General features: G+C 35.2%; 2 protein-coding genes across 5 annotated transcripts; one reads left to right on the forward strand and one right to left on the reverse strand.

Moving 5' to 3' along the window:
- Nucleotides 1-410: 410 nt before the first annotated feature.
- Nucleotides 411-12,646, forward strand: LOC306865938 (cGMP-dependent protein kinase 1-like). Its single transcript, XM_079410798.1, has 20 exons — nt 411-507; nt 1,468-1,692; nt 1,782-1,896; nt 1,975-2,141; nt 2,919-3,032; nt 6,396-6,501; nt 6,627-6,690; nt 6,792-6,869; nt 6,957-7,051; nt 7,131-7,196; nt 8,767-8,841; nt 8,910-9,006; nt 9,084-9,223; nt 9,693-9,782; nt 9,865-10,006; nt 11,131-11,294; nt 11,418-11,540; nt 11,994-12,056; nt 12,160-12,226; nt 12,422-12,646. The coding sequence occupies exons 2-20, from the start codon at nt 1,497-1,499 to the stop codon at nt 12,518-12,520; spliced, it is 2,061 nt and encodes a 686-aa protein (XP_079266924.1). The 5' UTR covers nt 411-507; nt 1,468-1,496; the 3' UTR covers nt 12,521-12,646.
- LOC306865937 (rho-related BTB domain-containing protein 2-like) lies at nt 12,607-23,672 on the reverse strand. Of its 4 annotated transcripts, XM_079410794.1 has the most exons (10): nt 23,493-23,669; nt 22,304-22,505; nt 22,101-22,204; nt 21,832-22,017; nt 19,372-20,318; nt 18,424-18,542; nt 18,063-18,213; nt 17,121-17,209; nt 16,151-16,256; nt 12,607-14,774 (listed from the first exon to the last, which is right to left on the reverse strand). In XM_079410794.1, the coding sequence occupies exons 1-10, from the start codon at nt 23,513-23,515 to the stop codon at nt 14,551-14,553; spliced, it is 2,151 nt and encodes a 716-aa protein (XP_079266920.1). In that variant the 5' UTR covers nt 23,516-23,669; the 3' UTR covers nt 12,607-14,550. The 4 variants fall into 4 exon arrangements, with proteins under 4 accessions (XP_079266920.1, XP_079266921.1, XP_079266923.1 ...); XM_079410795.1 differs by lacking the exon at nt 22,304-22,505 and having other exon boundaries at nt 23,493-23,672; XM_079410797.1 differs by lacking the exon at nt 22,304-22,505 and having other exon boundaries at nt 21,832-21,956; nt 23,493-23,650.
- Between the last annotated feature and the right edge of the window lie 2,184 nt (nt 23,673-25,856).

Genomic DNA, 25,856 nt, shown 5'->3' on the forward strand with positions numbered 1-25,856 from the left:
TATTTCCATAGAATAACATTCGACAAATTCGATTAACTTTACATCCTGCATTCAATGTTTTCTTATATTTAATATTATGTTTAGTAGTTATTGCACGCTTGGTACAGGTAAAATCATATAGATTGTCTGGGACGGAAGTAAATCAATAAAATCTATGCAAAAATACAGTAGCAAAATAATTTATTAAGTGATTTACATAAATGTCAATGATTAACATTTAAATAAATGTTATATTATTGTGATTAAGATTAATAGTAAGCAAATTATAAATTTTAAATGAATCAAACCTACCGTAAGAAACACACCTGCAGCATCTTCACACATGCATCACATATTATACAGCGCGAGCTGCGCATATGATGCCTCGAAATACTGCAGTCTAGTTAGTGTGTAGGGAGCACGCTAGGTGTTGAAACAGCCGAGAATAAAAAAAAAAACTACAATAAAAAAAGAAACCAGCCGAGTCTCTCTCGGATCGGTTCAGTCCTCTGTGCTTCTTTACTGCAGGTAAGTCCGAACATATTTTACTACATGCTTTAATTTTATTTTAAGCGACAACTTTTTCTTTTTTGAAAAATCTAAAATCTTAAAAACATAAGTGACCGAGTTCTAAATATTTTTCCACGTCATGTTATGATGATACGAGTTTCATAAACAGCGTAGCCTACCTGTGAAGAGATTTTTACAAGGACCATAATAATAATCATATTAATACGCTTATTTTGTTTCTTGTTTTCATTTACTGTTGCATATATCTTTATGATTGAATACTGAAAAGAACGTAATATCCTATAAAGAAATATATAACATCTAACTCCTGTTCTGTTTAATCCCTATATGGTTATCTGTGTATTTGTTCGTCTGAATATATATGCATAATATATCAAATGTTTTTTTTTATATATACAGTGGGTTTTATTTATCTGGGATTCATTAAAACAGTAAATAAAATAGATTTTTTTATGGAAACATAATCATGTAAAACCAAGTACTAGGAGATTATGAAATTCATAATTTCCATAATTTAATAATTTTTCAAATTCGTTGTTGTAATGAGAGAGGAAAAAACATTTTAAATCCCACTGTATTTTGCTGGCTATTTAATGTATTAATAATGTATTTTAGGTGTTTGGTTTCATTTAATTATAAACTTAAGAAATATGAGACCAAATACTAAAAGAGAGCAAAATTCATATTAATTTTTGAAATTCATCTTCACATTTGAAGTGTTATTCGCAGAATATAAAACTGTATTCAAAATAAAAGCATTTTCAAGAGGACTCCACTGTATTTACTGGATATGTATTTTATTGACACTGTATTTCTGTTTCATTTATTCATAACTCTGCCCTCATCATCCCCTTCCAAGATCAATGACGTGTTATGAACATCCATCCCAAACACTGTAAAGTTGCTTGTTATGCTGCATTTTACTGAATTCTTTATTGGATTTCGTTGCTTTTATAGATGCATAATCCTCCAGCGGTGACGGGCTGATGGGAACTCTCCGTGACCTCCAGTTTGCCCTGCAGACTAAGATTGAGGAGCTGCGGCAACGGGACGCCCTCATCGATGAGCTGGAGCTGGAGTTGGATGCTAAAGATGACCTCATCAGACAGCTGCAGGGCGAGCTGGACCGTCTCCGCACCGCCTCGGCCTCACACAACCCCTCCGGGACGACAGAAGTCACAGGTGAGCAGGGAACTCAATCAAAAGCCTGGATTAACCATACGGACACATTTGATTTATTGTTGCATTTTATTTTATTGGTGCCGGAGCAGCATTACCAGATGAGCCCCAGCGCACTAAACGCCAGGCCATATCAGCCGAACCCACGGGGCTGGATCCGAATCAACTCACCCACGTCACCCTCACCAACTACAGCAAGAGCGAGGAGTGAGTTAGAGACCGGATGCATCAGGTAAAGCTTCAGTGCATTAGAAAAGCAACATGTTCGATTCAATCCCATCCCAGGTCTCGAGAGTTGATCCAGAAGGCTCTTTTGGAGAATGATTTCATGAAGCACCTGGAGGCCAGTCAGATCCTCACCATCATGGACTGCATGTATCCCACCACACTGGCACAGGGCTGCTGCGTCATCCAGGAGGGTGACGACGGCTCTACTGTTTATGTTCTGGAAGGTGAGGAGAATCTGCTACAGATCTACTATTTTTACTTTGTGCAGTTAAAACTATTTTGAGAAAACTGGAAGTGTCTTAAACAACAGTGTTTTGTTTTTATGCTAAACTCTGTCAAGTGAATGTGCTGCCTGTTCGCCATGTGTTTGTGACAGCGATGCTCTGTGCAAGAAAACACTTCACGTGATGTGTGCTATTATTTCATGGCTTTGCACAGGAATAGTTCAGACACACACAAAAAAAACATAAAATTCTGTCATTATTTACTCAAAACCCATATTCTGTTTATTGTTTGGAGCACAAAGGAGAATTTTAATATTTCTGCAGCTTTTTTTTTTTTTTTTAAATAAACCTATTCAAAAGTTTGGGGTTGGTAAGATATTTGAATGTTCTCTTATGCTCACCAAGGCTACATTTATTTAATAAAATCTACAATAAAACAGTCATATTTTTTAATATTATTACGATTTAAAATAACTGTTTTCTGTTTGAAAATGTAATGTATTTCTGTAATGCAAAGCTGAATTTTTAATATCATTATTATTTTTTGTGGGAACCGTGACCTTTTTCCAGGAATTTTCTAATGAATAGAAAGTTCAAAATACCATTTATTTGTAATATAATTTTTTTTATAACCTTCTCAACTGTCATTTTTCATCAGTTTAATGCATCCTTGCTGAATAAAAGTATTAACGGTTCTCCTACGCACATTCATCTCATTCTCAGACTCAAGGTTGTTGTGTTTGTGTGTGTGTGTGTGTGTGTGTGTGTTGTGTGCAGAGGGCTTGGTGGAGGTTACCAAAGGAGGGCAGAAGCTGTGCACCATCGAGCCGGGGAAAGTGTTCGGCGAGCTGGCGATACTCTATAACTGCACACGCACAGCCACCGTCACGGGTGAGATTCACTCAGTCTGTGTGTTTCAGCACAAAATATTAGTCAAAATTGAATGTTTCCTATCTCATACTCAAGTTTTCTCCTCCTTTCAGTTCAACTGAGTTTTAATTGGATTTGCTTTATTAGTTTGACAAAACTGTACATTTATACTTACCAAAAAGGAATAATATGTATCATGCAATCATACAATAATTAAATAATCTATAGAAATGTTAATAGTAATATAAAATAATACATGTATGTATAAATAGAGTAAGGTAACAGAGGATTAAATTATTATTTATATTACATTAAACAAAAGTGATTCATTAAATTAAGGGAGCAGGATGTAAAATACAATAATTAAGATATATAAAGGGTAAAAGTGAAATATTAATGTTAATATAGAGTCAGTAAAGATTAACGTAGTATTATTAATAAAGAAAAAATGGATGTAACATACAAAAATTTTAATATATAGATATAACAAAGAATAAAGAACAATTTATAGAATAAATAACAATAGCATAAATGGAGTAAAAAACAAAATGTGAAAAAAACAACACGGCAGAGCAGATTAAATTCAGAAATGATCAAAAATATATAGATAGATACAGAGACTGATACAAAGTTTGTTGTCTTGGGTCTGAATTCCTGCTCATCTGTCAGTGCTGTTGGCTATAGACAATCTGCCATGCGTCTTGAGATTGAGTTCAGCCTTATTAATGGCTTTCTCCTGCAGAGTGAACGTGGAGGAATCGGCGGTGTGTAATTGCTGGGATGTTTGGCCATATGGTTTTTCTAATATATCCTCATCCTTTGCCCTTTCACGACACATCGGTTTAGTGTGATGGATTGGGGTGAAATGGGTTGACTTGGATGGTGTCTGTTTAATCGCAATAATAAAATTGCAATTAAAATCAGGCTTTTGGCTGTCCTTGTTCATGCAGAGATCGCTCTTTAACAATTTCACCTGTGAACCCTGGTCAGATTTGCTGGATTTAAAAAAAAAAAAAGAGCTGAAAATTTGCTTTTTGTTCTCTGTGCAGCTCAGAATGTGTATAATTTAAGTTGGATTTGCATAATTAGAAAATAATATTAATCAAAAATATTTCTCAACTTGACACACATTGGCTTCATCACCAGTAGTTCACCCCAAACAGCTGGTGAAAAGTTGACACGGTTAACAGTTAACCCTCAGGCCATCCAAGGCGTAGATGAGTTTGTTTCTTTATCAGAACAGATTTGGAGAAATGTATCATTCCTCAGCAATGGATCCTCTGCAGTGAATGGGTGCCGTCAGAATGAGAGTCCAAACAGCTGATAAAAACATCACAGTAATCCACACCACTCCAGTCCATCAATTAATGTCTTGAGAAGTGACATTTTTTCACACTAATTGTAAAATGAAGAATCGCATTTTGGAATATACTATTATTCCATGCCACATTTTCTGGTTTTATTTAGTTGGTAAGACATTAAGGTATTTCATGCACACAGAATAAAAATGTGCATCATTTCATGCTTCAAAACAGTACAGATTTTCTGGATTTGAACAAATAGTGCAGCAAATTGCTATTTTTTTTTTTTAATAATTGAGGTTATTTTATGGTGTCCTTATTACAGTGTAATTATATATTTAAGTACTGAGCAATATTATTGAAGTACATGTACTTACTATATGGTTAGGTTTAGGATTAGGGTTATTTGCATGTAATTACAACAAGTATATGTAACATGTTTAACAAGGACACCGTAAAATAATGTGTTACCAAGTTGGATTTACATAATTAGTGAATAAAATGAATCCTCAATGTTTCTCAGCACTGTCATGTCTCTCTTTTGTGTCAATAGAAAGATGACAGATGGTGTCTGCTGTTCAGGGTCAGCTAAATGAATAGCTTGAACATAAAAATAGCTTCTTCATACTCAATTTCTTACAGCGTCCTGCACTTATTGTCCACTCTCACTCCATCAGTCATTTCTGGGCTTTCTCATTTCTTGCTCTTTTGTGGTCAGAGGTCAGCTCCATCTTCAATGTACATCTGACGTCACTGAAGCATCAGAGAGTGATGAAGTAGGGTGAAGGTCTGTTGAAAATGTCAACAGCTACTTAAGGTTTAAAGTAAGACTTTATAAATAAAAGTTAAGGAGGTAGATACTTGATTAGCATATGTTTTGAGTCATTTTAGTGGTTCATCAGATACTGAAGTCATTTAACATGAAAATTAAAATGTTTAGCTCCTGCTAGCATACTGCTTATTAAGTAATGCGCAGTATAGATTTATCCTGCCTGCAGTTTTTTTAAACATAGCTTGTAAAACAGAATGCATTGCATCGTGGGACATGTTTCAAACAGTAGCATGCTACATTGTCACATGATCTTTGATTTTTAAATCGGGGAATGGCATCCAGCTACCATCTCATAGATGAAATGTGTAATTTGCTGTTTAATACAATTCTATATTTAAAACGTGGATGTCTGAGGGGAAATTTAAAACATTGAAACAGTTAATTTGTCTGTGTCACATTGAAAGTGGAAGGTCAGGTCGAGCTCATTGCATTGTGGGATACAATGTTCTGTGCAAAGTGCATTGTTGTGTATGGCACATTTTGTCAATCAGGTACTTTTCATATTATTAATTTGCATACTTGGAACAGCATGCTCATTGCATTCTGTAAAAATAGAACAGGTAGTATTGTAGCAAGCTATTTTGAACATTATATAAGTAAATATGCAGGATATTTAATCAAACAATTATGCCATCAAATTATATTTTGGGATAATATAAGGGTTTTTTGGAGGTTTTAGTATTTGTAAGGAATTTATTTATTGGTTTTGTAGGTTTATTGGGGTTTACTGAGGAATATTAACTGTATGCAATAGTGTTTGTGTGCGGTTGGCTGCAGAGTAATTACACAGAGTAGGATGTGAAGAGTTCTCAAAGCAGCAGCGGTCAGTCATGTTGAGAGGAAGTACAGAACAAAAGTGTGCTGAGATGAAGAGATCGAGCCCATATTTGCACATGTCCATGTATATGAATTTTGAAGCAGAATTACAGTAAATCCATCTGACCTGAAATGTTGTAATCCATGTCATAAATTTCAATAAAAGTGTTGTTGACTTTAGATTCCATGATAAAATTTAGTACTATTTTTATATTAAAATATAGTTTTAAAAATATTATAAAATGTATTTAATATTCATTTAAATAAAACATTTTGAGCTGTTATTTGAAATGAAACTTTAGGAAACCAAATGGTCAGGAATTTAACTAATAGCAGCATGTAATATTTGCATGTAAAGCCATCATAGAATTAAACTGCACTTTTTTAAAGATGAATTTCCTCCTTCCTCGCCATTGTCATCTTCTTCCCTTTCAGCTCTGACTGATATCAAACTATGGGCTATAGATCGACAGGGATTTCAAACCATCATGATGAGAACTGGCCTTCTCAAGCATTCAAACTACATGGAGTTCTTGAGAAGGTAACACAATTTAGCATTAAATCAAATTCAACATCTCAAACCAAAATCAGAGTTTTGATGCTATATTGAAATTAGGTTTAGGAAGACTAGTACTAACAATAATATAACTTGAATTGTGTTGTCAGCGTGCCTTCCTTCAAGACTCTCACTGAAGATGTGCTGAGTAAAGTAGCAGATGTTCTGGAAGAGGTCAGATGTTTGAAAACTGCATATTTATTCTAAAATCAATTCCAAATTGATCCATGTGACCTTTGTAACATTCAAACTCCCTCTCTCTCTTTACTCTTTAGACTCACTACAGTGATGGTGACTACATCATTCGTCAGGGCGCCACTGGAGACACATTCTTCATCATCAGTGAGGGTCAGGTGAGAAAAGAGCCTTTCAGAGGGTTCTAGCGAAGTTGTGGAACAGAATACATTTATTATAAATTTTGTGGCTGTTTTGGCCCACAGGTGAGGGTCACCCAGCAGAAATCAGCCAATGAGGAGCCAGTGTTCCTGTCCACACTGTCTCGAGGGGATTGGTTTGGAGAGCAGGCTCTCAAAGGGTTAGTGAGGAAATGTAATTCTCATTCTAACCACTGTGGATAAGATTTAAGAATAACTTTTTTTTTTTTTACTTTCCAGGGAAGATGTGCGTACAGCAAATGTAACGGCTGTTGGAGATGTAACATGTCTGGTTGTGGACAGAGAGTGAGGAGCTCACAGAACAATCAGTGACCATTCACAAACAGCATTCGATATTTATCAAGATCACATCAGCACAAACAAAATCACAATCTGTCAAATCCACAACCACAAGCATTTAAAATCATAACAATCACAATCAATATCACAACCATCCCAAGCAATCAAAATCATAACCATCACAATCAATATCACAACCATCCCAAGCAATCAAAATAATAACTTTCACAATCAAAATCTTTGTTCAAATAATAATCACATTTAATCTAAATCATAACTTTCAGAATCAATATCACAACCATCCCAATCAATCAATATCATGGCCATTACAATCAAAATAATAATCACATGTAATCAAAATTATCACAATTGGTATCACAACAATCCCAGATGATTAAAATCATAACCTTCATTATCAAAATCATAACTATCACAATCAATATCACAACAATCCCATTCAAAATCAGTGATCACAATCAGTATCACAATCTCAATTAATCCAAATTAAAACTATCACAAGCAAAATCTGTTAAAATAACCTTCATATTTAATCAAAATCATAACATCCCAATCAATATCACAACAAAATCAATCAAAATCATAACCATCACAATCAAAATAATAATCACATTTAATCAAACTCACAACTATCACAATCAATATCACAACAATCCCATTCAAAATCATAGCGATCACAATCAGTATCACAATCTCAATTAATCCAAATTACAACCATCACAAGCAAAATCAGTTAAAATAATCTTCATATTTAATCAAAATCATAACATCACAATAAATATCACAATAAAATCAATCAAAATCATAATCATCACAATCAATATCACAACAAAAGCTAAATTTGTTAAAATAATCAGCACATTTTCACGTTATCGGCACATTTTCAGCACAAAATCATAATCATCACAATCAAAATAATAATCACATTTAATCAAAATCACAACTGTCACAATCAATGTCACAACAATCCCATTCAAAATTATAGCGATCACATGCAAAATCTCAGTTAAAATAATCAGCACATTTTCAGCACAAAATCAGAACCATCAATCAAAATAATCACATTTAATCAAAATCACAATTATCACAATCAATATCACAACAATTGTAATCAAAATCATAGCGATCACAATCCCAATCAATCAAAATCATAACCATCACAACAATCCCATTCAAAATTATAGCGATCACAAGCAAAATCTCAGTTAAAATAATCATCACATTTCATCAAAATCATAACAATCCCAATCAATGAAAATAATTACAATCCCAATAAAAACTCCTTTAAAATAATCACATTTAATCAAATTCACAACCATTACAATTAATATCACAGCTATCCCAAAAAATCATAACAATCACATTTAGTCAGAATCATAACTATCAAAATTAGAATGTTATAACCATCAAAATTGATATTTCAAGCATATATAATATACAAAATAACAAACATATACTCAGAATCATAGCTATCATAATCAATCAAAATCAGAACAGTCAGAGAACTAATAGCATCTCGTCCCATGTACTGAGTGCTAATAAAACTCGACTCTAACAGGTCTTTCAAGCAGCTGATCGGTGGACTGGACAATATGAGAAACAAGATGTACGAGAGTGAAGAGGTGAAGGCCAGGTAAGCACATCCATTGATCAGAGATGAGAAGCACTCTGGCTCATCAGAATAACGGACATTTCTCGCAGGTTGGAGGCAGAAGCCGCATTCTTCTCTAATATGTCTCTCAGTGACTTCCGTGTGATCTGCACGCTGGGGGTGGGCGGCTTCAGTCGGGTGGAGTTGGTAAGACGAGTAGTTAGTAGTTTCTATAGGGGTGATTAGATGTTTATTGAGAGCATGTGTTTATTGATTCTCTACAGGTGCAGCTGAAGAACGATCACAGTCGCTCCTTCGCCATGAAGGTCCTGAAGAAGCGTCACATCCTGGACACGAGTCAACAGGGCCACATCCTGTCTGAGAGACGCATCATGATGGAATCCCACAGTCCTTTTACTGTCAGGTCTGTTGATAACTCAATGTGCTATGCAAAAGAAATCTTAAAGAAAAGACTAACATTTCATATGAATATTTCATTTCTACATTACATTTTCATGACATATGCAGAATTACATCCATGAGGTTTTTTGTTTTTTTTTACTTAAAATCTTTATCAGTATTTTATTGTTTACACATGTTGGTCTCATAAAGCTCAATTCTGTTAAAGGAGAATTAAAAAAAAGAAAATTTGAATAAAAAAATAAACATTTGTTAATCTGATTGTAATTATAATTATATTATTTAGTAATTATTATAAAAAGTATAATTCTAATTAACTAATCTATTTATTGCAATTATAATTATTATAATCTGATAATAATAATAAAAATATTAGTTGGCAAACAACTCTATAACTCTACATCTTTTATTAATGACATGGTATTTTTCTTAAAAGCATGTGATAATAAGCCCACGTTGTTTATATGCTTCAGACTTTATCGGACGTTCAGAGATTCGAAGTACCTGTACATGCTGCTGGAGGCGTGTTTGGGTGGAGAGCTGTGGACTCTGCTCAGAGACAGGTATCTGGAACTCACTCAGTATTTTCTGTCATTCTTCTGATTGGCTTGAGGGACTTACAGGAAGTTGCGTGGCTGTTTTCAGAGGCTCGTTTGATGACGGCACCACACGCTTCTACACTGGATGTGTGGTGGAAGCTCTCGCTTTTCTACACTGCCGTGGAATCATCTACAGAGACCTGAAGCCTGAGAACATCATACTGGACCACCGGGGATATGCCAAACTGGTAAGCAAAGCAGTGTTATTTTTGTATTATTTATATACTATTTATTATTATTTTGAATTAGTTTAATTATTTTATTTTCCGTTTACATTTATTTAAGTAATTTTGTTATGTACTTTTGTCGTTTTTTTGTAGTATCTTCATTTAGCTTGAAATTAAAGCTTAATTACATTTTTATTTTTAGTATTTCAACTAAAATGAAGTACTAAATGCAACATAACATAGTTACACATTTTTATAGTTTGTGTTGTAATCTTTTTTATTTTATTTCAGCTTTAATTTTTAATTAAAATGTGTAATAGTTTTTTGTAGCAGTTTTAAATAAGATTTCTTACATTATTTAAATTCTATACATTTTTATTCTTAAAATGTCCTTAAGTACTTCATTTGTTTAATAAGTGTTCATTTGATATTATTAATTATTATTATTAATTATATATTTTTAGTTTTTGTAGTATTTATATTTAGCTTTAAATTAGTTTTCATATTTTTATTTCAGTTCTAGTCATTTTAGTGCTTCGGTGTTCAAATATTTTAGGTTTCAGTGTTCATCTTATATTTATTTATTTTTTTCAGATTTATTTTAATTAAAAAAACATTTTTATTTATACAGCTATTTTAATTTTAAAAAATTGTATTTAATCTTTTACATTTTTAATTCAAATTGTTGTTTTTTTTTGTTTTTTTTTGCAACATTCCTATTTAGCTTTAAATGCACTTTTTAACATTTTTATTTCAGTTCTAGTAATTTTAGTACTTCAACAATATACAAAGTACTTTTTATTTACAATACAATATACAAAATTACAATTTTAGAATATACAAAGTACTCAGATGAACATTTTATTTGAAGTGTTCATCTGATATTTATATTTTATATTAACTTCATCACAACACTAAACCAATGTACTTCTGTTGTAGAATTAATAGAAATTAAACTATACATGCTACATGTTTTTAAATAAAAGTATTGTAAAGAGATTTATTTGTAGCCATACATTATATTAGTCTACAAAAATGGCAAGCATATGTCTTTAGATTTCAAAGAAGATGAGAAATAGTCAAATGTGTCTAAAATATTTACCAACAAAATATTCAAATGGCAAAGAACAGTCATTGTTTTCAAGGTGGACTTTGGTTTCGCTAAAAAAGTTGGCTTGGGGAAGAAGACATGGACGTTTTGTGGAACTCCGGAGTACGTGGCCCCTGAGATCATCCTAAATAAGGGACACGATGTCTCGGCTGACTACTGGTCTCTAGGAATCCTCATCTTTGAGCTGCTGAGTGGAAGGTTGGTGATTTACTAATGCCATTATTAACAAGCTTAAGTTTTTCCTTTTTCTAGAATCCACAGTTCACACTCTGCCTCTTCTAATTATTAACATTCAACACCATTATCCTCTTTCCCTCCAAGCCCACCTTTCTCAGGGTCAGATCCCATGAAGACGTACAACATTATTCTTCGAGGAATTGATATGGTGGAGTTTCCCAAGAAAATCACCAAGAGTGCTGCAAACTTGATCAAGAGACTGTGCAGGTGCGAGTCAGCACGTTTATTCAAACAGCCTGTGCTTAACTTTCAGTTAGACTAATTGTCTAGACTTTTGTAGTCTACAATAATGACATTTTAATAGGCAAATATTTTATATAATTTTTTAAACATAATTAACCTTTTGTTATGAAAACATGAGCTGCTGAAGTAACATTATTCTATATATTATTACTGTATATTTTGAGGGCTTTGTTACAGAAATACAGTGACTTACAACTTCTGCCTATCTGTACATATCCGAAGTCAGTACAGTAACAAGGAGCTTCAGTGGTTTATTGGTAACGTCTTTTTTTGGGAGAGAAGTTTTTAAAGAAAAAAAATTTCAGAGAAAAAAAAGTTTTTGGGATAGAAAAAATATTGTTGGGAGTGCTGATCACTACATTTTGAAATCCAGCCATGAAGTGTGTCATAAGTTTGCAAGTGTGTCCAACCTGACAGGGACAATCCATCCGAGAGACTCGGCAACCAGAAGAATGGCGTGAAGGACATCCAGAAACACAAGTACAGATGATGCACATTATCATTCACTACATATTCACATCACTGCGTTTCCTTTCAGACAGTCGTGATGTGTGGGCTGTGCTGTTTTTGATGTCTCTTACAGATGGTTTGAGGGGTTTAACTGGGATGGTGTTCGTGAAGGAAACCTGACTCCTCTGTTTATACCAAATGTAAGTGAGAAATTAATCAGTCTTATAGAGAGATATGAAAAATCCATGTTCAAAATGAATTTAGTCATCTCCGATTAATAAAAATAAATATGTTGACCTCACAAATCCTGATATAATTTTACTGTTGCAGTCCTTGAGTTTCTTTGCTTTATCTTGTGTTTTCATCTAAAGAAAATTAGATTTTGTTTGCCGCAGGTGGACGGGCCTTTGGACACCAGTAATTTTGACTGTTTCTCTGAGGACACAGATGAGCCGCCGCCTGACGAGGAGTCCGGCTGGGACTTTGAGTTCTGACCGCATGACCCAAATGCTTATGTGAATTGTGTTTCTTGATGTTTCAGAATAAACCACCAACAACAACACAGCTGTTTGTACCTGAATGTCATGTGCAAATAAACGTTTTTATTCTTCTGTTTTGCTAAGAATATCTTGATTATATTTCCATATATATACACACACACACATTTAGATAGATAGATGATATACAGACAGATAGATAGATAGATAGCTCAAGTTCAAATGATTAAGCTTTTATTTATATAGTTTGTAGATTATTTATCTGCTTACTACCTTATTAAAAACAATTGCATTTACATTAATAATTATAATGTACAGGACAAAAGCAAGCATAGAAAAAGCCCTGATATTATCTGCTATCAATATCATTTTACACACACACACACACACACACATTTGTGGCAAAATGGTGCACTGCAAGGCGTATAAAAAACAAATTAGAAAGAGATTTAAATCAAATTTATTAAGCAAAACAACTCATTTTTGCTATTATAATTTAATTTAACTATTGATAAGCATTTCCTTTCATTACAGTTTTGTTCCACAGCTGATTGTGTGATATGACATATTCAGTATCAAGACTCAATGACAGTTAAGACACATGGAGCAGGACTGAATGAGCACAAGATCCAGATCCTCACACAAAACAGACATTTCAAATGACAGTGCACTTCTCTCATCATTCACCCGCCTCCACATCATTCCAAACCTGTGACCTTCTCTCTTCTGTGGAAAACAAAGGGTGTGTTTTTGAACATCCTCCACAGAAGAAAAAGTCATACAAGTCTAGAGTGACATGAGGGTGAGGAAATAATGACAAAATGTCCCTTTATTCGCATGGAATTCACGAAAGGTTCTGCCTTTACTCAACGTGTAAACGTTTAGCCACTTGATTCAAACATACAAACGACGCTGTAGTGAAAAATATAAGCTCGATGACCTTCTAGTGAGGATTTGATACAGACTCTGCCAGCAGAATCTCACCATGATGTCTCTGAATTACAAGACTAGGCACAATTATGTGGCAAACTCACATTTTCCCATTTAATTTCAGCACTAGAGTCTAGTGATCACCTGACAGTCATGCCTGTTATAATCAGGAGAATATATATATATATGATTCAGGGGATGAATCACAAAGAGCCATTGTAGGTACAATGCGAAAATATTATTGGCTAAAAACGCACTGTGATCTGTACAAACAGGTTTAGTTTTGTTCTTCGGGTAACTTTTCGGTTTTCCCACATTTCTGCGCTGAGGCTAAATGATTTTAGATCAGTAGCTCTTAATTAGTGGATCAGGGAACAAAAACAACTTACTAACTAAACATTTAGCGTAGCAAAATATCTGAATTATTCATATTTTAAATATATTAGAAACCTCTTTTGATATTGACGTCAAATTTGTGTCCAAACCAGTTTTGTTATTGTTAACTAAAACTATTAAAAATAGTTTTTTGGTAACTGAAATGAAGCTGAAATAAAATAAAATTACTAAATTACTGCAACCAAACTAAAAAAAGAAATTAAATCTCAAAAAGAAATAAAACATCCAAATTTTCAATATTAATATTTTGTCAAAAATGTACTAAAATTTAATTAGTAACAGAAAATATAAAAGTTAAAGCTTATTCAAAATGTTCATTAATAGGCTACTATAATAGTATAAATAAGATACTACCACAACAACAATCGATTCAATAGGTTTTTTATGATAAACAATTTTTGACTCCCCATTTGACGTCCAAAGTAAAATGAGCCGAGAACCACTAAAACACGGCAAAGTTTCTTCATTGTTTTGAGATGAAATGTTTACCTGTTTTGCTTAAATGCAGAACGACTGTAGTCCCATTTGGTAAACATGTGTGTCCTGTGTGACGCCTGTACAGGACTTCAAGCACCATGAACTTCCAAGCACGACTGATGAGATGTTGATCTGAAGCCAGCTGTGGGAAAAGCAGAAAGATTGGAGGATCTGTTCACTGCACCTCACAGGTTCTCCATCTATAAGGCTTCACCCTCGTCTCTTCAAATAATAGCAGAGGAGCCTGAGGAAGAGGAGGATGAGGAAGATGAAGAGGGGTTCGAAAGGGACGGTGGAAGATTCCACAGCACCCATTTACACTTGTTTTGGCGTTTTTGGGACAGGTAGTCCTCCTTTTCCCGCTCTTTCCGAGCTCTCTGGTAGTGGTCGTCCTCCTTCAGGTACCAGACCGGAGGCCAGCGGCGCTTCTCAAAGTATTCTTGGTTCTCTGAAAATGCAAATGAACATGCATCCAACAGGGTTATTGTAATAAACATAAACAGTAAAAAAAAGTGTTTGTTGCTTGAAATTAAATATATAAAATAATATAAAAATATTTGAAAAACATACTTATTAGATTACAGCTAGTTGCCAAAGCAAAATTTTAAATGTAGTTTAACGTACTAAAATAAATAAAATTGAAAGAAATTAAAATTAAAATAACTAATGTGAGAAATTAAGTTGCGATATTTCTCTTTTATCTCACAATTCAGATTTTCTTGCGATCGCGAGTTTAAATCCTGCAATTTACTGTTGCTCCCTCGGACTAACAAACGGAGCTTTCAATGACAGACACGATGTTTTTGCACAATTTTGGACACTAAATGGGAATTAAATATTCCATGGAGGGATTTATAAAATATTTAAAAATAAATACGGTGGGTAACTCGAAGCGAGGGTTTGCAAATCACAATGCAAGCGGGAGAAGTCTCATATTACGGTCGGTCATCACGATTGCGGACGACAACATGCAGGATCAACACTGTTCATGTATCGCAGAGTACGATTAAATTAATGTACATTTAACCAGTTTAATATGGAGAGGCACTGAAATGTAGAACTTCGTTCATGTGTTTTTGACCTACACTGTACAAGACGCCAGAACAGTCCGCTATTTAGGTTTGTAACGTTACGTTAGCATGAACTCACTAACTTTAACCTTAGCTAGTTTTAGCCAGAGATACCTTGCTATAGCACAAAATAATATTAAGTTTCTGCTTGAGTGGATGAAAATTGTGACTTAATGAGTGACAACCAGAAAATGAATGTTTTTGTCTTCCTTTGTATTGGGGTTGAATACTTCGGGACATTTTGCTCTCTTTTGTTTGGATTCAAGCAATATAATAAAATAAATTATATTGCCCATCCTCTCAGGATACCTGGAATCAGTGTTACAAGTACCCCAGGCACATTGTTTTTCCATTTTTGAAGCACAAACCCCATAAAACCGAAGCGAGCTTAGGCTCTTCCAATGTTTCTCTATGGCGCTGAAACCTAAAGATGTCCGAGTTCCGCTCCCTGTGCAACTGATACTCGACTGCCATTGGCTAGTCTGCATTCGAGGGGAGGGGCTTAACGAAACATAAACTTGCAATTGCGAGTTATAAAGTCCAATTCTGAGGAAAAATACATTTCTATTTTTTTTCAGTGGTAAAAACAAGCTTGACTAAAAAATATGGACATTTTGAAAAACACATTAATAAATATAACAAAAAATTTATACAAATTTGAAAAAATAAGAATTTAAGACTATTAATAACAACTAAATCTCAATACCACTAAAATAGTAAATATATAAAAGAAATAAAACGTTTGATGTACTACCTGCTGATTTGGCCCTCATGTCTCTGGGGAATGTGCGGCACACGTTGTTGTAGTTGGTGCAGATGTGGTGAAGGCACCAATCGGTGAGCTGGTAGGCACAGTGGAACTGAAAACACATGACAACAAAAAATATCAGAATTTAATTCATCAATTTCAAAAACATATAGACTTAAAACTATCATTCAAAAGTTTGGGGTCGGTAAGATTTATAAACGTTTTTGAAAGTAGTCTCTTATGCTCAGTAAATACAGTAAAACAGTGATTTTAAATGACCGTTCTTATGGTTTGCAATGACAGTAGGGCGAGTTAGCTCATTCTGCACAGTCAGTCTATACCAGTTCAACCATGGAAATCAAGCTCTGCTGAATGCGTTGTTTCATTGTTACATCAGCAGAGTGGTCTACAGAATCACACTTTATGGCAGAGAGCTCCTCTCAGACTCAGCTTGACCAGTCATGCATGACAGAAAGAACCACGTGAACGGTCACAGGAACGCCGCAAAAATGTGTCTGACTTCACACCAAATCCCAGAGCATTTCCTCGTGCAGGTTCTTATTTAGTGAACTCAACAAATCTAAAATGCATGTGATTGTGAACCCTGCACAACACTGTTAATCAACAAAGGAAATGATAACTTGAAAACTTGGTCACACTTTAGAATAGGGAACACTTATTCACTATTAACTACGACTTTTCCCTCAATAAATTCCTAATTTGCTGCTTATTAATAGTTAATAGGTAGTTGTTAAGTTTAGGTATTGGGTAGGATTAGGGATGTAGAATAAGGTCATGTAGATTAATTACTACTAATAAATGGCTAATATTCTAGTAATATGCATGATAATAAGCAACTGGTTAAGAAACCTTAAAATAAAGTGTTACCGAAAACTTTATTCAATAACCTATGCACTTCAACCTATATATGCTGGCTGCTGAATGAGTTTGTGAGGGTTTTCACTTGTAGTTTTACCTGAGCCATCTCCAGATATACCAGCACATCTCCGTCGATGTCCGTGCCCGTGGCGGCGGCCTCCTTCAGAACAGTCACAGTATGCAGTTCTGCAGCAAAACACAATTAAACACTTAGTTCACCCAGACTTAATAACCTGTAATCATTTATTCTTCCTCATGACGTCATTTTTCTTCAGTGCAACACAAAAAGGAGAGGTTTAGCACAATATTCATGCTGCTTTTTCAATAAAATTGAATGGTGATCATTATTAATTCGATTTAAAGAGGTGACCGCATATTTTTATCCAGTATCTAAAAAAATCGGAATATTTACACTACTATTTACTCCTTTTTTTTTCTTTCTTAAAAAAACAAATTACATTTTTAGTTTAAAAAATAATAATAATTACTTTCATTCAACAAGGATACATTAAAATGACCAAAATTTGGCAGTAAAGAGTTTAACATAGATGCAAAATATTTCTATTTTGAATAAATGCTGTTCTCTTTAACTTGACATTCATCAAAGAATCCTGAAAAAAAAAACACTGTTTCCACAAAAATATTAAGCAGCTCAACTTTCAAATCAGTATATTATTATGATTTCTGAAGAATCACGTGACACTGAAGACTGGAGTAATGATGCTGAAAATTCAGCTTTGATCACAGGAATTAATTACAATTTAAAAAAATATTCAAATAGAATGCAATTATTTTATGTTGTAATACTATTTCTCAATATTACTGTTTTACTGTACATTTAAATCAAATAAATGTAGCCTTGGAAAGCATAAGAGACTACTTAAAAAAAAAAAAAAAAAACATTTAAAAAAAAAAATTCCAACCCCACATATATGAACCACATTGTATATATTTTAATATAATTTTTTTTATTATAAAAAAACACAGTTATAAAGTAATCCTTGTTATTCTTAATTGACATTATATTCAATCGTCAGACCTGTGAGGGCGACCAGGTGAGGCAGGCAGAGGCGATTAGCCAGGATAATGAGCTCCATGGCGTCCAGGTCAGGTCTGGAGCAGAAGCGTCCCGTGTAGAGATACTCCAGCACCGCCTGCATGCTACTACGGGTCGTATTTGGGAACAACACCTGCAGAAACACAACAAGTCAAATTGCAAAAAATGGCATAAATCAACAACAGATGCCTTTGAGGTTAATATTACCATCTGGACTCTAAACAAAGATGAGTGTAATATTGTTTCAAATCTCGCAGAGGACAAAAAGACAAGTGGATTTACATAATTTATCAAATGATACAAGTGATTTATCTTTTTGTCACAGTGATTATGATTGCTGTACCTCTTTAGTACAGCTCTCGACAAAAGGCCCTCCAAACATGGCTGCCATCCAATCACAGCTGGAGATGAGCAGAGGTTTATGGGCCTGAACGGTACCATCATCCAGTTTAAACACCACATCTGGGGTATAAAGAAAGAAGTGTTTATTGCAGCAAAACAGATGCTTCCGTGAGGCGGAGGATAATGAAATGGGATGGAATTGGGGCATCCAGTCATAAAATGTCATGTACAGTATTACACGGAATGTCACTGAATCTGACAAATGTTGGACGAATGAATCAAAAGTAGGGCTGCACACTTAATGAAGTTGAGATATAAGCAAGTGTCTGTGAATATTAATGCCATATTTAAATTTGAAGTCTGCAAGTTTTGCATGTTTCTGGGTGAATGAGGGCCGCAGTTTTGTTTACAAAGCATCTGCCATCTCAGTTGCCAAATAAAAAAAATAGGAATTGTTAAACTTTCATCTGATCACATTTGAAAACATTAATTACACTTTTAATGTTTCATGCTTTCATGTGATAATAAATGTATATTAGATAATAAATCCAGAAAACAATTTCCCAATTTCTGGGAAAAAAATCATAGTGCCCAATTATTGTAATTTTTTACTGTTAAACGTGTATTGATTCAATTGATTAGACATGCTTTTTTGTTGTTAAACTTTAATTAAACCATTAAAGCAGAATCCAAAAAAGTTAACTAAAAATACTGAATTTGGGGAAAAAAATGAAACATTGTAAAAATGAGTTTTTTGTTACATTTTTAAAACGTTTTAAATGTTGTAAAATTGTAGTTAGGTTTATGATTTCAATCAATTAGATATGCATTTTGATTACTAAAATTGAGTTTAACCATTAAAACTGAGTCTAGACAAGGGGGGGGGGTTATAACATTTTACAAAGCCAAACATTAGAGCCTTTGTGACATAAGATAAAGGAAATTTGACCTGAGAAATTTCCTTTAGCCAGGCATTCCTTCACCCGACTGGTCCGTCGCACATGGAAAGCCTTTGTGATCTCCTGATTCATGAAGGCCTCGTTGTTGAGGATGTTGGCGACCATCATGCGCAAGTCGAACACCTCCAGCAGCTCAGCGATGTGTGCGATGTGCATCAGGTCCTTCTCGTGTTCGTCCAGCTGTCCCGTGTAAAGGTAACGCATGACTACGCGAAACGGCCCGAGCAGCACAGAGGGGTCCATGTGCACCACCGTCATTGGCCGGGAGATGAACGTGACGGGGTCCTGGACCGTTTCTCTCCTGATACTGACGAAAGCCCGACCCAAAGAAGACATAAGCTGCCCCCCACGTTCGCCCTCCAGGATCCCATCAGAGTCTGCGGAGATCAGGGTCCCGTCACTGATGCAGACCCTGAGGTTGACCCTGCTTTCTTCATCACTGCTCTCACACATGTCAAAGCTGGCCGCCCGTGTGGGAGACTCCCAAACGGTGGGTTGCTTACAGTCAGCCTCGGCCTTCACATCCTGGAGGAAAAGGTCGTAGAATTTTGAGGAGGCAGTGGCGAGATAGACCTTATGAGCGAAGACTCGCTGGTTCTCCTGGAGGACCAAAACCACATCAGCACACAGCGGCTCCTCCAGCAGCCTGCCCGGATGCTCCTCGGTGGTGGAAGGGGGCAGAGGAATGACTATAACGGGCGGAGGAGGTTTGGGAGGCAGGAAGGGTGCCTGCAGGAGAGGCCGTTGGACATCCCGCAAATGAGATTTCCAGAACTGCAGGTGGCGCCGTGAGATAAGAGCAGCGCGAATGGCATTGTCAAACACATCCTTCACTCCAAACTGAGCCACCACGCTGGTCTCGTAATACGGCACGCCCAACTCTTTGGCCACCTCCCGTCCCTTCTCAGGAGGAAGAATCTCGTTCGCTTTGATGGGTCTGTAAGGTTTGTTCATGGAGAAATGTCAACAAAAAGGATGTACTGCAATATCTTTAATGTGAATGTCACATATTTGGTATTGCATTAGTGAAAAATTTTCAATACTTGATGATCAATTTACACTGAAGAGCCAAACAGTCAAATAAAGCAAGTCAAAGACATAAAGACTTATATAGTCCTTATATATATATATATATAGTCCCTCCGGGATTTTGATCGATTCTGCGATCGCTGAATTTATCGCACAATCAAGCAAACTCTGCAATTTTCGCAAGAGCTCTCTAATTTTCCACAGATTTTGGGCTTAGAGTCCCGTGTGTCCCGTGACATCGCATTCAGTCAAAGAAAGGTTGTTTCTCAGTTTGAAAAATGGAATGAACAGCCTTGAGTTCTCATCATGCCTGATTTACAAGAGCTACATTGGACAAACGAACCGAAAGTGGAACTCAAATAGTAGAGGATGGCGCTAGCAACACCAAGGTCATGGGTTCGATTCCCAGGGAAAGCAAGAGCTGATAAAATGTAAAAACTGTGCCAAAAATACGTCTTGCATATATAAATGCAGACATCAAATAGACATCTACGAGATGTACATGTGCGATTAGGGTGCTGGTACCACCTTCTGTAGAACTTAATGGCACTGGTGTCCTCAAATGTTAGTCTGGAGCCCTACGATGGTTCTCAAAGTCAGAAAAGTTATAACAATGTTAGAAGAATGTTGTCCATGGTATATTTTCACTGCAAAACAATAAGAAATGATGCAAATTTCACCGCAAATTTTAAGAAAAGCCACAGCAAAATCAGTCATTTTAGGCTGTGAAAATCTGAAAAAAGTCCTGCGAAATCCCGTAGGGACTGTATATAGAAAATTTTGGTTAACAAGTGATCTTTTGATATTTATATATAAAGCCATATACAATTATTGGTATTTTTAAATTTATAATATAGATATATTTTAAATGTATCATTTAGAGAAGCAGGTGGTATTTATAATATAGACATTTATGATAAATAATTTTCAAATGAATGGTGTTCTTTATATTCAACTTTATATTCATCAGTAAAAATTATCATGTTTTTCACAAAAATATGTAATGGATGCTGGGCATTTTATTCACAGGAATAAATTTCTTTTAAAAATATATTAAAATAGAAAACAGCTACTTTAAATTCTAATAATATTTCATAACATCACTGTTTTTACTGTATTTGTAAGCCTTGGTGAATGTAAGAGATTGCTTTAAAAACACAATAAAAAAAATCTTATTGACCCCAAAATTTTAAACAGTGATGTATAGATTTGAATTATATAAATATATTTCTAGACATTTTATTTATGAGCATTTCATTTTATCGACAGCAACAAAAAAAATGCATGCACGTGTGCACGTAAAGTTCATCAATATTTTGATCTGTTTTCCAGGAAAATAATGACTATAAATTTTAAATGCATATCAATTAAATTACATTCAATGGGTCTTTAAATCATAGAGCAAAAATTGGACAATTCACCTGGCAAGAGGTCTCCTTGCCCTGTTAACAGCCTCCAGGTCAGCGTAACGCAGGTCTAACTGGCAGCCCACCAGGATGACCGGGGCACGAGGGCAGAAGTGCTTGATCTCCGGGTACCACATGGTCTTCACGTGAAACAGAGAATTGGGGTTGGCAATGGAGAAGCACAGGACCACCACATCTGACCTAATGTCCAGACACAAGATCAAGCATTCAAAAAAAAAAAAATCTAGAGTCATTTTCAAGAAAGATGTGATCCACAAACTCACCTGCCATAAGCGAAGCGGCGGTCTTTGTGATGGTCTCCAAAGGTGTCCCATAATCGAAGAGACACGCTCACATCATCCACTACATCTCTGGAGCGTTCCAGAACCTTCAAAACCAGAAGAAATTTGGAATTGGATTGAAGTTACAATACTTTTTTATGCTTCTGAAGTGGAAAGGTAAAAAAAAAAAAAAAAAAAAAACAGACCTCTTGACAGACTCTATACTGGTCAATGGCCCAGACAGTGGGCACATGGGTGGCGAGGAGCTGGTACTGTGTAAGAGTGGCATTACATGCACGGGCGCAAATCAGACGTGTTTTGCCCACAGCATTGTCTCCCACCACCACACATTTAATGGTCTCGACATTAGGCCTCTCATAGTCCATGTCAGTATCTGTAAACTGGGATCTAAAAGCAATGGATAAAATCATGCAAATCAAAATACTACGGAAAAAATGTCAAATGTCATCAAGCATACTGTAAACGATGTCTATAAATAAATACTTTTTATTTCCTCATGTTCAACATGCAAGCAGGATGGGTATTAATTAAAAGATTAAATGAGTATTGATATGATAACATCCCAGATACAAAATGATAGCAGATTTCTGTTAAGTTGCTACTGACACCAGCAAAATATCCAGTTTAGCGTCCTTTTCCCCCCTCATTTTTCTTGAGAGGACAGTGGAGATCTGACAGAAATTGAGTGGGAGAGAGAGAGGGGGACAGGATCAGGAAAGGTCCACGAGGTAGGATTCGAACTCGGGACACCCGAAGCACAACTGCGCTATATGTCGGCAAGCATATAGCTGCCAAGGCTATCGGCACCAACATTTAACACCCATTTTAAGTATCTTTAACCTTCCACTGTGAAAAACTCCATTTACATCATAGCAACAAAATTAAACATTAGGCTACTAGGCCTATTACTCTGCATAGAAAATATGATTTTTTTTCTATAGAATATTAGTGGAAAAAAATTAGCAATAACTTCTTACAACAATGTTTTTGCTGCTTTAACTGGGGACTCCCTCTCTAAATATGACTAGGCCTACTTTCATTTTGAAAGATGAAAAGTAGAGCAGTCAGCTAATAAATTCAGCCAAAAATAAATAAATAAAAATTATACACCCAAAGCGTTGTTACTGACCAATCAGAGTCAAGTATTCAAGCGCAGCGTTGTAAATAAAAACAACAGGCTTGCAGTCAGCATCTCACAATGGGCTGAAAAAAATACGCTCAATACGACATGCTGTCTAGGTAGGCAGCTCACAAGGTTTTGAGACACAACCTTCATCCTGAACTTATATAATAGCCTACTCCTCACGTCCTGCTCAAGAGGGCAATAATGTATCCTACACAAGCACATGCATTTATGAACACGCAAACCCTTACCGAAGTGAACTGAAGGGATGCATCGGGTTTGTAGTCGTTTGTGGTCTTAGAGATGAAGATGATGGTGATAAAATACCCCTTGGATGCGGCGTGCATTTGAAGCGAACCGAGCATACACTTCATTTTCCCGGTGTTACTGTTTAACTGGTTTCCTTGTTATCTGGTGACCAACTTCCTGGTTCAGGTCCTTCGCTCCAGATGGAAAGGAAAATGTGCCTGTGTTAACTTGTGACCTGTTTGCAAGCCAAAATCTAGTTTTACTGTCACAATAAGTTAACGTCATTCTCCAGCCAAAGAACTTCTAATGCTGCTGAATGATTATGATTTGATCATACGATCAGAAAAATTGCATAACAACACCCATCAATGGCAAAACACATTCTTACACTGGCAGGCTTGTTTTACAATGTTAAAAAAAAAACTATAACACCTGCTAACTATCCAAGACAACCTTTAAGTGTAACTACTAGTAATAGTAATAATCAGGATTTCGATATGGACAAATATCTGATGGGGCATTTCCCCATGCAAACTCTTAGCCACAATGTTTAAATAGGGAAAGGACAAATTTCCAAACTCTTTCAATCAATGCTCCACAAGTTCTTTCACAATCACAATCCCTTTTATTGCCAGATACAATGGGTTTACATGTACAAGGAATTTGTCTTTGTGTACTGGACAAAAATACAACAAAGAAATGAAATTATATAAATAAATAAATGGGCGTTAATGCCACTGGTTAATACATAAAAATACATTTTTGCTTTGCTTAGTTGGGGACACTTGACTGATTGCACACTATTGCAAGAGAGCTGAAGTGGATGGCATCACTAAATCATCAATGAACTGACTTTAGCTGGAAAATGACTGTTGTTGTCCTCTATTTTCCTGTTGACACTGTAAAGCTGCTTTGACACAGTCAGCATTGTATAAAGCGCTATATAAATAAAGGTGAAAAACAATTCAAATTATACCTCTATAGCACTTTTCACAGCTTTATAATACACACACACTACATACAAGCAGGACAAAGGAAGTCTTCCTCAATGGGAGGCTGGCCAACACAGTTCCAGTGAAACCATAGGTCGCATGTGCTACGTTGAATATGGTGACGAAAACATTATTGAGGGAAAGTGTCTACATATTTGGACTCGTGTGGATACATCCTCATTTTTGGTTAAACTTACCCTCTGCTCATGGGCAGAATGAGCACCACAAGCCCTACAGAGACTGAAATGCTTTATACTTAAAAAAAAAAATAGTAATATAAAATCTGTCATTATTAAATAATATCAGCATGTCAATCAGAGTGAAGAATTGGGTTGGAAAATTTGCATTCATAATTTCTAGTTTTTACTATTTGTTAGGCCAGTAAACCCTTAATATTAATAATAACTATTATTTATTTGATGACAGCTGTGATGATCCATCATATCCAACAGAGCTTCTTGTGCTTCACTTAAATTTTTTAAATTTGATTAGTGACATGACAGGGCAAAACATTATTTATAAAAACTTGATTAATTTATGTCTTTCATATAGGCTATTACATATTTTTATATTTATTGTTATATTAGATATTTATTGTATATTTCTAAATTTATGCGTTTTCCTTACTTTTCAAAATTCTAAAACTTTGTTTATTTCCAGGTTTAAATTGAAGATTTTTTTTTTTCCAAAATCATCTCAGACTTTTGGAGCCCACCTTCTTCTATGAAGACTTTCCTTCCTCATTTTTGGACACTGAATAGTGATGAATTCTCAGGTTGAATTTGTTGATGTTGTGCAACAAACATTTATATTTTCTGCTTAAGGAAGAAAAAACGTCTTACCTGTTGCATTTGATGATGTCATAATCACATTTTAATAACATATGTCTCGGGTAAGTTGACAAAAAAATAAGGTAAATATGTCTTCAGTGTCTCATGAAGGAGAAATGATTGATTAGCATTTACATGTAGTCAGAGTCAATGGGTTTTTGGAAAATTACAGGCCAGCGTTGTGTGTGTGTGTGTGTGTGTGTGTGTATTTATTCTTTAGACTACTCATTCACGTTATTCAGTAATGATGTGGGTGTGACTTTTCTGCCCTACTTCAACAGTAACAAACCAAAAAGGTAATAAAACCAAAATAGCTACGTCTCCAGCCCCCTTCTACAAATCCAGTGAGCGCTTTGATCGTTATCAGTGTAATTAACCCTTTAGGGGAGGAAATTTCTTGAGGCTAATGAAATTCATCATGGAAAACACATCACTTCCTTTAGAGCCTTTGTGACATCCACTGATTATACACTGATAAACGCTTCTCTGTCAGACCCAGCACTGCAAACGATGGGAACGGATGTTTAGTCAACTAGTTCTGACA

This window comes from Barbus barbus (genome assembly GCF_936440315.1).
Source record: "Barbus barbus genome assembly, chromosome: 47".
NCBI lineage: Eukaryota > Metazoa > Chordata > Actinopteri > Cypriniformes > Cyprinidae > Barbus > Barbus barbus.